We start from the raw sequence: 12,469 nt of genomic DNA on the forward strand, positions 1-12,469 counted from the left end.
CATCCTCCAATGGACCAACACTTTGCTCTGAATTGACAGCCCCATGCCTCCCCTTCGGGTTCTGTGATTCTGTGTGACATCATGAACAATGAAAATCAATCACACCATATTATACTAAGAGATATTTTCTGAGCTTCCCTTGCTCCATCACACTGCCTTCCCTGCAGACAAAGCACCACACATTATTACTACCTTCAACCTGCTGGAAATAGCATCAGAAGAAAATACCACCTGAAGAAAAAAGAAACTGGGCACCTTTGAGTTTGCCCTCATGTAATCTTAGACTGAGTTCTTCAGAAAAGATAAGTTCCCCCCTCTAATCACTGAGATGTCAAACCCAGGATGCTCTGACATTTCCAATTTTTCCCTAGCACTGCAGGACTGCTGTTTTGTTTAAGAAAGCATCTCATTGTATATTTGATCAGAAGGATGTACTTTCACGTATTTGAAACACCATCAACATGTAGCACTTAAGGAAAAAAAATGGCTCATTCTTACACCAGTGCAAAGCCATAGGCATGTCTGTGTCACTCCAGCCAGGACTTAAGCACCAAGTACAGTCAGTAGAATTCAGGGCACCAACATTATTTGTGAGTGACGGATTTATGTATGCAAGAAGCTGTAAATTACATAATAAACACAGACAGGGGATTTTATGGACAAAGATCATGCTTGTAATCATGCATGCACCTTCTACCCATCTACCCCTGCTGTTGACAGTTAGGTGGCAGAATCAGATTCCTAAAGGTATAACTGTGACACAAAGAGCACATCCAGAGCAACTGGAGTATATAAACTCACTGACAGGCACAAGGTGAAGGCAGAAAGCCTTGTTCAAAGTTAACAGTTTCAACACAGACCCCACCCCAGATAACCAGCCACCTACAAGGCATGATTTATTAATTGATGCTGCAGTCCCACAAAAACCTTGTTTAACACAACTCTAGCACACACAGGACCCAGTACATATGGACTTAGTGCTGAGATTACCATTGACACAAAGTTTTCTACACTGAAGACCAGCACATCACTTAAATATCTATTGACTACATGTGTGACCAACACCAGAACCAAACAGTGGGCCTGGAGGTAGATTTTGCTCCCAAGAATAATCATTTTTGTGGATCTTTACCAGGATAGCTTCACTAGATTCAAGCAAGGACCATTGCAACATTCTCCAGTCAGTGTCAATTTTGGGATGAACTTTAATATTGCTTGGTCAGGAATAGAAGCAACTCTGAAGTGACCACCAAGGTTATTAAAGTATATATTGGCAGATCAGTTTCAACCAGTGACAGCTTTATAGCTGCTGCGATCACCTGTGTCAGTAAGCTGCAGACACTGTCATTTCTCTATAAAGTTACCATGGTTTTGACTTCAGAGAGTCCACAAACCAATGCAGCAAGCATGTCTGTATGACGAGCCTCTGAAAACCAGTCATGAGTTTGGCTTTCAAAAGGGGATGGCTGCAAGCAGAAAAAGGAAGTAACACAACAGCAGTTGTTTATGATACAATCAAAATTCAGGAAAATAAAGCCAGAACAGCAAACCTTCACCTTATCTGCATGAATCTCTGAATCGGAGGATGTAAACAACAGGGACAGACCAAACTTCACTTGTTTGTTTCTAGATCTCAATCCTCTATCCACCCCTTAAGCACATAAGCAAAACAGGATACAGGGTGTTACTGAATGATTTCCCCTGAAATCTGATTGAGAAAGATTAGAGCAATTAGAACTGAGTGACACACACTTTTAAAACCCTTATATCACGATTAATGTAAGGCTTAACATTTCTCCTAGGGATCATCTGGTGACTGCCATTTTCAAAACAAGGCTGACACACACATCCCAGCCTCAAATTAAAAGTCATGAGAGAGAATCCCCTGCCCTCTACTGGCACACAAGGCGCACTGAAACCCCTGCACATGGCTTCAGGCAAGCACAAACAGCACCCGAAGAGCTGTTTTAAGGGGTTTTGAAACTATTATTTGCAATTTGTATAAGACAACCACTCATATCAAACTGGGAACAAAATCACACGCAAATATAAGACACTCTTTCAGCATCACTGCACTTCTTCCTGCAGTGCTAGCTAGACTGAGGATTCAAAATACTGCTCCTAGCAAGATAGTATATTCATTAACTGAAAGTAAATTCTAAGGGATTATCTAATGTTTGTCATGTTCACAGTGCATAACCAAGAACTGTATATGGTTGATTTTTATTTATTTATCTTCACAAAATTCTCTTCCATGTATGCTGCTGCTTTTCAGATCCCAGTCATCCAAACTGCATTTGGCCCAAGAACAGAGTGCATGACTGCCAAAATGATTTTTCCAGAACCTTGGTGCCAGAGCTAGGGCACTTCTTAGCCAGGTTTCTGACTCATATGCACCATTGAGATGGCACCACACAAACTGCAGGACACCACAGCAAAACATTTGCTGTGACTGACCATGTCAGTTCCATTTGTGTTACAGATCAATTTAATATGTGTTATCCTATAACTTTCCAGATATTATGAGCAGTTACTATTCTATTCTCCCATTGTTGTAAACAACAACAAAAGCCAAGATTTACACTGCTGTGATTATATTTCTGAACGTATATCAGCTTGAGTCCTGGAAAAATCAAAGTAAATTCCCTGGGTAGACAAGGCCTAAAAGGAACTGAATAAACGCAAGGGTCCTGACTGTATATTTCACCCAAAAGATAAATAAGATTTTAAATCGCATTAGAAGAATTAGAGAAGCAGCCTGAAAAACAGCAGCTATTAAACAAGAGAATGTCTAGCAATACAAGAGTAATTCCCACAATGCTCATCCGTACCCTCAAACACATTCAGAACTCACCCTGTTTTCAGAGCTGTCACACAACAATGCATATGTAAGCCTGCCATTACTACACAAATAACAGAATATGACATTTGAATAATACCACTAAGGAAAAGTGGGAGATGCATACAGCCTACACTACATACAGCAGTTCTCTTTTAAAGCAACTCATCTGTTAGTTACTACATAGCTGAAAGACTTCTGGGATGCAACAAAACAAATGCATACAAGGTTCCACGGAAACTAGAGGAACATAGTGCAATCACACCCATCTCCTTCTTACTGTAGACATCTACAGCATTAAAAAAAGAAAAGTTTTTAAAGCTTATTAAGCCACATCCTAAATCTAGTTAGGCTTCTGGTTGTCCTACAGAGCCTAAACATATTTACAGATAATTTCTACCCATTTGTTTCTGTGTCAGAGTTGTCCGATATCTTAAACAGTTCCTCTTGCACTCTGGTGTTTGTCTAACCCCTGACATTTACAGATTGTAAAAGTATCCTCTTCAGCCATGAGCTTTCTAGGCCATATAAGCCAAGCTTTTGGTGGAGCAGAATCTAAGAATGAAGGCTATAACAGGTATTTTAAACACGATCTATTTGAATCTCAGCCTGTTGCCATAAATAACCTTCCCAAATAAATGCGGTTTCAAGAATATAAGAAAATATATAACAACAAAGCCTTTATGGCATAAATTTATGAGGTGGTGTTGCCAAGCCTTGTGATTTGTTTCAGTGTCTCTATGTTTTCTCAACTTACAGCTTCCAAGTACTCTTTTAAAAGTAAAAAAAAATCTATCCTTCATGATTATGGATAAAAGCCTGGAGGTAAGAGTCAGGCAATGGCTTCTAAATTAGGAGGTCAGCGTTGGCTTGTAAAGGAGAACGTCAGGATGTAAATAAAAATAATACGATTTTTAAAAGATAATTCAATATTTTTTAAGACGCCACCGGTTGATACAGTGGCAGAAAATGCCAATAAAACATCTTACCCACCTGCCTGTATATTTTTTTGTAGAATAGTACAGCTAGTAATGACCTGATCCCACTTCTACAGGTAAAATACAGACTTTGTTGTTCCAATGTGCTAAAAATTACTCACATTATCAGCTCTAGGAATCAAGATCTCTTGCTTTCTGAATCACAAGACAGGGAAAAGGCTTCTGCTTTATTAACAGGAAACTGAGGTAAAGAGGCTTATGGGAGATCCAGGAACTGAACATAGATTTCAGATTGTCTGAGTTACACTCTTGAGCTTAAGGAAGAAGGCTGGTCGTCTTTTCACTTAACAAGCTGTTGAAGCCCAAACTCTTATTTAAAAATTGATAATGCAGCTCAGTAACAATGAAACAGCAAGAATACTTGAAAAAGAAGTCATCTTAAACCATCAGTCCTTCTAAAATTCACATCTGCAAAAACTTGCCCCAACACACCATCCAAAATTTTTCCAGGAGGCTAATTTAGAATTTATACCAGTTTCTATATCCATCAGGCAGGACAAGAATCACAATACTGACATTACTGTTAGGACTCCTATCTTTGCATTTGATCTCTAGTGCCATGAGTTGTACCGCTTTTCATCATACTTACTGACTTTATATCCCAGCTTTTCAGCATGAATCCTCTTGGCCATGAACTGCCCTTCAATCAATGCTCGTATTTCCACCTCCTTTGGAAAGACTGAAACCTATTATCAAAGAAGGAATACATTAAGTTAACAAGCACCTTACACAGTATATAATGCCAAGCTGCAGACTGGTTAAAAAAGTGAGACAGATTTATAGTTTATTATCTCTATCTTCACCCCAAGTCTGCTTTCAGCAAGGCCTAGTTCTTCACTCATACACATAAGATGGACCTAAAGACTCATGACAGAGAACGCAACCCATAACCTCAGTGTTTGTTGGCAAATCCATCAAACTTGAAATCAACACACAATGCGAAGAGGTTCTACTGCAAGTTGTAAACTCTTCTCTATGCATTTCTCAGCACCAAAGGCTGCTTAAGAATCAATATCTCAAAAATATAAAATTAAAGCAGGTAGATAAAATTCAGATGCATTAAGCAATGTCACAAAAATTTATTTCTGGTTCCACAAAAGTGAAACTATGTAATCTTTCCATTTAGTTTCTACATGTAACATTTTTCTGTCCTTTCATCAACCAGAGTATGAAAAATGCAACAGAAGTAGGAAAATACAGAACTAAAATACAAAGAAAGCTTCACAAAATACTGAGTTTTGCCATGCGCTACAATAAGTGCCTACAACTTGCATAACAGAAGTGATTAAGCATTCATTTAAACAGCAAACATTTAAGACACTAGTGCTACACTGCAAACACATGACAGTATCAATCTCTCTTCACCTGGGTGAAGTCTAATTGACCGGGAGTCATGATTGATAAGAGACATCTTTTGAGTTTCAGTACCATCCAGAAATCCAGACATTTAAACAATATCCATTCCTCAAAAGAAAAAAGAAAAAAAGATACAAAGAACTTTCCTTTTCATAATTTCTATTTTAATTCCAATTGGACTTGAGCCTGTGTTTCCTTAGATACAACTATGTAGCTTGTAGGTTACCCCAAGCCATGCATGACAGAAAACTGAGGTCTTCGTATACACATTTAGAACAAGACAAAAGACAAAATATTATAGCCCCAAAATTTCAACACATCCTTATCTGTGTGTCTGAAACCTAGAAGGTGGGGACCAAGTCATGTAAGCGTATTAAGCTCTCAATAAGCTTAAAGTTAATCCCTTTTCCAAAACAGAATTGGTTTCACTAAATCCATATTTTCCAGTAAAGGAAACATTTCCTAAAAATAATACCACTTAAGTTCTAGTTCAGACTTTGCACTGTAGACACTCCCAAGCTACAGTCCAAATACTTCCCTATGAAAATCATCATCAGGGACTTGCACCAATAAATAAAACTTGAAAGCAAGTATCTCCAACCAAAAAAAAAAGAAAGATAACAGCAAAGATTTCAAGCCTTGACAGCACTCCTTCAAGGTTTGAGACGTTAACTAGATTATTACTACCTTTTGGTTGTCTTTGTTGAATCTGTGAATCCCAACTGCTTCAGGAGTAATTTCCATCACATCAAAGTAGAAACCTGCACCAAGGAACATTAAAGAGCGTTATGTTTGCTTCTAGCCCAAAGTTGGTATCTTATTTCAGCACACAGCTAAAATGATAATAAATGCTTATCAGGTATTTGGACATTTGAGTTGCCAGGCACCCTGTTTCTTAACTGATTTCAGTCCACAAATTTATCAAAATGTCACTACTTTCCAAAAACGTGGATCTTAAGCATGTCTGGGTCTAGGAATCCAAACGATATATAAACAACAAGACTATGAAGAGCACACATCTACCACAACAAACACACATGCAAGCAACATAGATACCATGCAACATGTGTTAGAAATGGGGAAGTGGGGAGGGGTGGGGTGAAAGGAAAAAAAAATACAAAACACATAAAATGGCAAGCAAGAAGAGTACAGGAATACTGTTGGGTTAGATTTTGCGAGCATATTAGAGAACATCAGACATTTTAAGTCATGAAGCAGAGCTGGTCTGAATAGTTTTGATGAGATCTGAAGAAATGCATGAATGCTTTGTAGAGTACTAGAGAAAAAGTGTGAAAAAGATTTCTTTTGTGTTGATGGCAGGAACGGTTGAAACGGTCAGAAAAGATATTCAAGAAATGAGACTCAAAAAGAAAAAGAAAACAAGGACAGAGAAACTGAACTGAATAGCTAAGCTACTAAGGAGACTTTCTAATGTTCAGACCTTGAAACAAGAATATGTTGCCCTAGGAGGCCTACAATTATTAGCCAAAAAAGCAAACAAACAAACAAAAAATCTAAAAAAAATTAAAACAAAAAAAATAAAAAAAATGCCAAGTGCAAGGTCCTGAATGTAGGTTGGGGCAATCCCAAGCACAACTACAGGCTGGGTGGAAAATAGATTGAGAGCAGTCCTGAGGAAAACGACTTGAGGATGTTGGGTTGACAAACAACCTGACCAAGCAGTGTGTGCTTGCAGGCCAGAAAGCCAGCTGTCCCAGGCTGCATCAAAAGAAACCTGACCAGTGGGTCAAGGGAGGCAACTCTCCCCCTCTACTCTGCTCTCGTGAGACCCTACCTGCAGGGATGGGTCTAGCTCTGGGACTCCAAACAGAAGAACATGGACCTATTGGAGCAAGTTCAGAGAAGGGCCGCAAAGACCATCAGAGGTGTGGAGCACCTCTCCTATGAAGACAGGCATACAGAGCCTGGTTTGTTCAGCCTGAATAGAAGGCTCCAGAGAGATCTTACAGTACCTAAAGGGGCCTACAGGAAATTTGGAGAGGGACTTTTTACAAGGGCATGTAGGGATAGGACAAGGGGAATGGCTTTAAACTGAAAGAGGGCAGAGGTAGATTACATATTATGAAAAACTTCTTCACTATGAGAGTGGTGAGACACTGGAACAGAAGTAGTTGTGGCTGCTCCATCCTTGGCAGTGTTCAAGGCCGGACTGGACAGGGCTTTGAGCAACGTGGTCTAATGGAAGGTGTCCCTGCCCACGGCAGGGGGTTGGAACTGGATGGTCTTTAAGGCTCCTTCCAACCCAAGTGATCCTATGACTCTATTAGCCTTCTCAAGTACTTCCCAGATACAATAAGACCCTCACCTGGTCACTCCTCCTCCTTCCCTGTTTACTACCCCTGCTACTCGCATTATCCCAGCCTCATCCTAGCAGCTGCCTCTGCCCATCTCTCAAACATCTGCAAGCACATCTCACAACAGGCAATGAGGGAACAAGTTATAAAAGGGAGGGTGGCTAACTAGTTACTTCTTTGCTTTGCTCTGGAACTCAGATTTTGGAGATCACTGTATTCTTACAGTGTTATCCAACCATACATGTTATTGAGGACAACTTTCACAAACACCCCTTGTTATAGGGGATGGGATATTCAAGGAAACACACTATAATACAAATTTTAAAACTTTAAGTTGGTGTCCTGGTACCCTTGAAATCAGTAACAGTACTTTCATGAACTTCCAATTTTTTTTAATACCACCCATAGCGACTGACTATGGGGTTTTAGAGTAACCTTTTGCCATTTTCTGAAACACCTGAATTGATTTTCCTTCTAGTGAAAAGTGATTCCTGGTCATTTTAATACCCCACAGAGAATGGATCTGACAGACAATATAACAGAGTTTCTAAAAATGAAAAATCAGTGCTAATCTCATAGTGTCAATGAACTGTATCTTAAATTCACTTTTCTAAGGAGTGACGTCTTCTATAGCTTAAATATCTACATTTTAAAACTTTGCTACCTACAGTTCTTAAATTAATTTTACTCACATTAATTCAGATCTAGGATAATGGTGATGGTTTTAAATTCAGCTCTACAAAGGTTAAATTTTTATCTTGATTACACATATGCTCACCTTTCAATAACATACTTCACAGCTACCTGCTACACTTGTAAAATATTAAACTGTGGGAAAGAAAATAATGTAAAACTTGAAATACATGGGTTTAAGCTTTTACAATATTTCTATCATCATCATTTCTTTCATTTCACTTACTATAATGTGGGGTAAAGAAACAGGATGAAATGACTCTGACATACATGGGGGAAAATAAGGAAATCTGCGTATCACTTGACGTTACTGCTTTGTCCACGTGTATGAACAAGATTCTGGAGAAATGATTGAAAAAGAAATAATATGGAGCTACTTAATTCACTTGGTTTAAGTCTTCAGAGAAAGAAACATATCTCTAATTAAAGTCTCCTTCAGAAATTACTAGTTTTAAACAGTCTTAGCTAAGATGCTACTAATACCCTTTCAGTGATTAAAAGAGCTCCATAAATATAATTTTCTTATTTAGTGAATATTGAAGGAAAATATTATCATGACACTTAGCCTACCAACAGCGCATTTTTTAAGTACACATTATGAATTCCCCTTCTCTAGTTAACTTAATCCTTGGCCTTTATAATGACCCAGTTAAAAAGTAGGTACAACACCCACTCAAACATGTGTCTAAGGAAACCCTGAACTCCCAGCCCTGCTAAGGATCATACCCAAGTTTCCATTGTTTCCAGCAACAGTAGATGATAAGGCTTTGGAGAATTCATCCCAGGAGCCTGAAGCACAGTCATCTCTGACCCTCTCTCTCATCAGAGAGCCGTTCTTAAAACTGAAATACACAAACACAACATATGCATTTTCTAAAACATTTTGGCTCTAGATTCTTAAAGGAATTTGCTGGTTTACTCAATATTGGCGTTTACTGTATCAGCTGAATAAAGCTGGGGAAGTTTAAAGATACAATCACTCCTTCATTATAAAAAGACAGAGAGGAAGAAAACTAGATAAGAAAGAAAAAGATTACAGGACGTGTTGAGGTGCTCAGTGAAGAGATGTTGGTATATACCTCTCCAATAAGTCAGTTTAGATCCAGTTTTGCAGGCCACACTAAACCCAGGCTAAATCTGAACAGCTAAGACACTTCCTGAGAGAAGCACTCTGAGGCAGTGCTAAAAAGCTCACTCTGAGATGACTCTGCAAGGAGGAGCAAGAGTGTCCCTACATTGCATTTATGATTTCAGGAGCATGGTACCAGTATGGAGCCAACTAGGGTCCAACATGACTTATTAGGTCTAGTCCCAACCCACGATCTGGCAAAGGAAAGTACCACAGCTGCATCTGCACATTTCTGGTCCAGAGCCAGTAAATCGCACTGCAAAACATGCAGTGCTCAGTGTTCATGAAGTCAACTTCTTCACCTCCTCTGTGAACATAACACTACAAGCGTTATAAAATACTTATGCAGCATTGGACTCAAACCCAGAGGAAAGTAGCTTGAATGCTCTCCAGCACAGAGTTATCAAAGCAACTCAGCAGAAAAGGCACCAAAACATCCAAAAAGAGGGCAAGGAAATTACTGAACATGCTCAGTAACAGCAGCTGAAATTACATGAGTTTTCTGTGCAAACACTGTGCGTGGTAGCTTGGGCACTCTTCCCCTACTAACCAGGAGTCCCCTCTTAACTCTAATATTCTAGAAATAAAAGGGCATTGGTGCAAAAAGGGCAGTGTCAGAGCATAAATCACTAGGCAGCAGAAACAGGAACACTGCATCTGCATGGCTACAGAAATATCTTGTGCTCTGAAAGGCAGGTTTGGCCTTCTGCACATATTAAGTTGCAATAAAACAATAGCAGTATAACAGGTATCAGAAAAATGCCTCAGCTTTTCCTTTGCTATTACGAATAGGCTGTTTATATATCTTTTTTACACAGCGAAAGTAAAATACTGGGTAAAGGAAAAATTTGAATGCAAAACTTCAGAAAAATAATAACTGCTGGAAAATCATAATATGATACTTGGTAATGTGCAATGGACATCATGCTTTGGAACTCAACTTTATAAGCACTGTTCCTAAAGTCATCTACAGCATCACATTACTGTTCAGATAAGATTCAATATTATAGTTAAAGGGTAGACTCGAGCATTGCTGAAGTTTTGAGTTTCAAGCATCTCCAACCCATATGATTTAGACACAAAATTTCTCTGCATATTACTTGCAAATATTTGCCTAAATACTATGACATGTTTTGGAAGATTCTACCCTGAATACAGTGACTCAGTGAGGGAAAACATAGCTTCAGGCCACCTTTCCACCTACTTGGCTGGCAACGAACCCAACAATTCCCAAATGACAGAAGCCAAAAGCTACCATGAGGATCATTCTCACAGCTGGCTTTCTTGAGATCTCAGTATTTTCCACATGCACAGCCTAATGCATCCCTCAACAGCACCGATTATACTACTATCTGAAAAGGCAATCTTCACTTGCACTATTTTGTCCCCTCTGGACCACTAGAAGAGCACAGAAGTTATATAGCCTGGTCAAGCTTTTGACATTTCACATTATATTTCAGGAGACTATTATTCCTGTACATTAAATGTACTGCTTTAGATTCATGGTGAAGTGGCTTTATGTATATGTAAAAATAATTTCAGCTTTTTATTGCCATGAGAATTTATCCTCCACAGCTCTGCAGTTTCAGTTACTCAAATTAAACAATAGAAATGCTATAACGTTGATGCAAATGTTTCAGCAGTACATTGCCATATACCATACAGAATGCTGAATGTTCTATTCATTATCATTTTGCAAAAGAAATAAAAAATACTAACACAGAGGAAGAAATATGTTACTAATCCCAGATGTACAGAAAGTAAATGATATTACCATAAAAGTGCCATATATGCTTGAGAATCAACAGGATTGCAGAGGATATGACCTTCTAAGGCAGGAGTTGGTTCTTGGATCCACAGAAACAATGTGTCACTTGTGCCAAGGCTAATCTGGAGGGGGAAAATGATAATTGAAGCGTTATCACAATGTGCATGGAAAGCAATACAGAAATTAAATTAAAACCATTTGTTATTACCACTAATTGTTTTTAAATTACACAAAAAGTCAGTTGGTTTCATGTTGAAGCTAGCTCTGACTTAGGTTGTCGTGCCAGCAAATACATACGAGGTAAGAGACTTAGGTTTTAATGTCTGGAGTATTAGCAAAAAGGAGTCACAGGAGTTTACTTACAATCTTTGAGGCAGCTTACAGATTGATAGAAATAAAACAAGCATGAATCCAATAAACGGAAAATCAACATTAGCAAATAAAATTATCTGACAACGTACAGCTATTTTACATATCATGTATTTCATTTATTTGGGAATATGGACAATTTTCAGGAGTATGTTTTGACTTACTGCAATATCTGCTTCTTGAAGTCTCATCCCTGCCAATGATGCTGAAAGCAAAAAGTCAGAATACCAGATAAAAAGTTCCTTGTTTGACTCAATTATAGCATGTTGTGCAAGACATCATAATACATCACATTCACCACCTCAAAGCACAATCTAAATGGCAAATATGCTCATGATGGCCTTGGTCTATACACTGTAAAAGATGGTCAAAGCATTTGGGTGAGGGAGCAATTTTTAACAAAATCAAAATGCTCAAACCTGCATGAGTATCTAATGTTTTATGTATTCAGTTTTTAAATACAGCAGATCCTTTACTTAACAACACACTTTAAAGGAGAAACATTCCCACTTATATATCAGACTACTCACACATTTATTGAACTAAGATGGATTTGAATCTCTAGAAAAAAATTGGACTTCTGGGAAATGCATAGTTTAAACATCTCCCAGAATATGAACATAAAATATACCATGATGAAGCCTTCATATTGATTCAAACCTGCATATGCTACAGTAACACGGATAAGTATTTTATTTTCACAGTCTTGAGAAACAGATGAACTTGCTCTACGCTCAGTCTCCAAGATTTAAAAAACTTACCCTAAATTAACACCTTCTCTTATATTGAGCTCTATCAGTCTGACAAAAGGACAGCTCTAATTCTTAGAGAAAGCTACAAGGTCTTTTTTGGTTGAAAAGACAGAAGAGCACCTTTTAAATTAATATTTTCCAAGTTAAAATGTTAGCAGTTCATAGTAAGAATATTTTCTTAGGGGCAGGCAGACCAAAACTGAAGTTACCAAGAAGCAAATCAAGTGACTCTAATTACTAGGCAAAAAGA

At 38.3% G+C, this 12,469-nt stretch overlaps 1 protein-coding gene across 4 annotated transcripts in view; it reads right to left on the reverse strand.

Annotated features, from left to right (window-relative positions):
* XYLB (xylulokinase) overlaps positions 1-12,469 on the reverse strand; it is an 87,484-nt gene that overhangs the window by 52,890 nt on the left and 22,125 nt on the right. For 3 of the 4 annotated variants that reach the window (XR_008970773.1, XM_057398311.1, XM_057398312.1), the window contains exons 11-15: positions 11,632-11,672; positions 11,105-11,220; positions 8,928-9,043; positions 5,881-5,954; positions 4,427-4,523 (exon numbers count right to left, since the gene is read on the reverse strand). Coding sequence is in view for 2 of the 4 variants with exons in the window: in XM_057398311.1 (XP_057254294.1) it covers positions 4,427-4,523; positions 5,881-5,954; positions 8,928-9,043; positions 11,105-11,220; positions 11,632-11,672 (444 nt within the window). In the remaining 2 variants the exon portion in view is untranslated. Of the gene's footprint in view, positions 1-1,088; positions 1,467-1,556; positions 1,709-4,426; positions 4,524-5,880; positions 5,955-8,927; positions 9,044-11,104; positions 11,221-11,631; positions 11,673-12,469 lie in introns of those variants that run through there. The other variant, XR_008970774.1, reaches the window with a different exon arrangement.

This window comes from Pezoporus wallicus, unplaced genomic scaffold, assembly GCF_028554395.1.
Source record: "Pezoporus wallicus isolate ANWC-B61680 ecotype Strahan unplaced genomic scaffold, APGP_CSIRO_Pwel_v1 contig_7237, whole genome shotgun sequence".
Lineage (NCBI taxonomy): Eukaryota > Metazoa > Chordata > Aves > Psittaciformes > Psittacidae > Pezoporus > Pezoporus wallicus.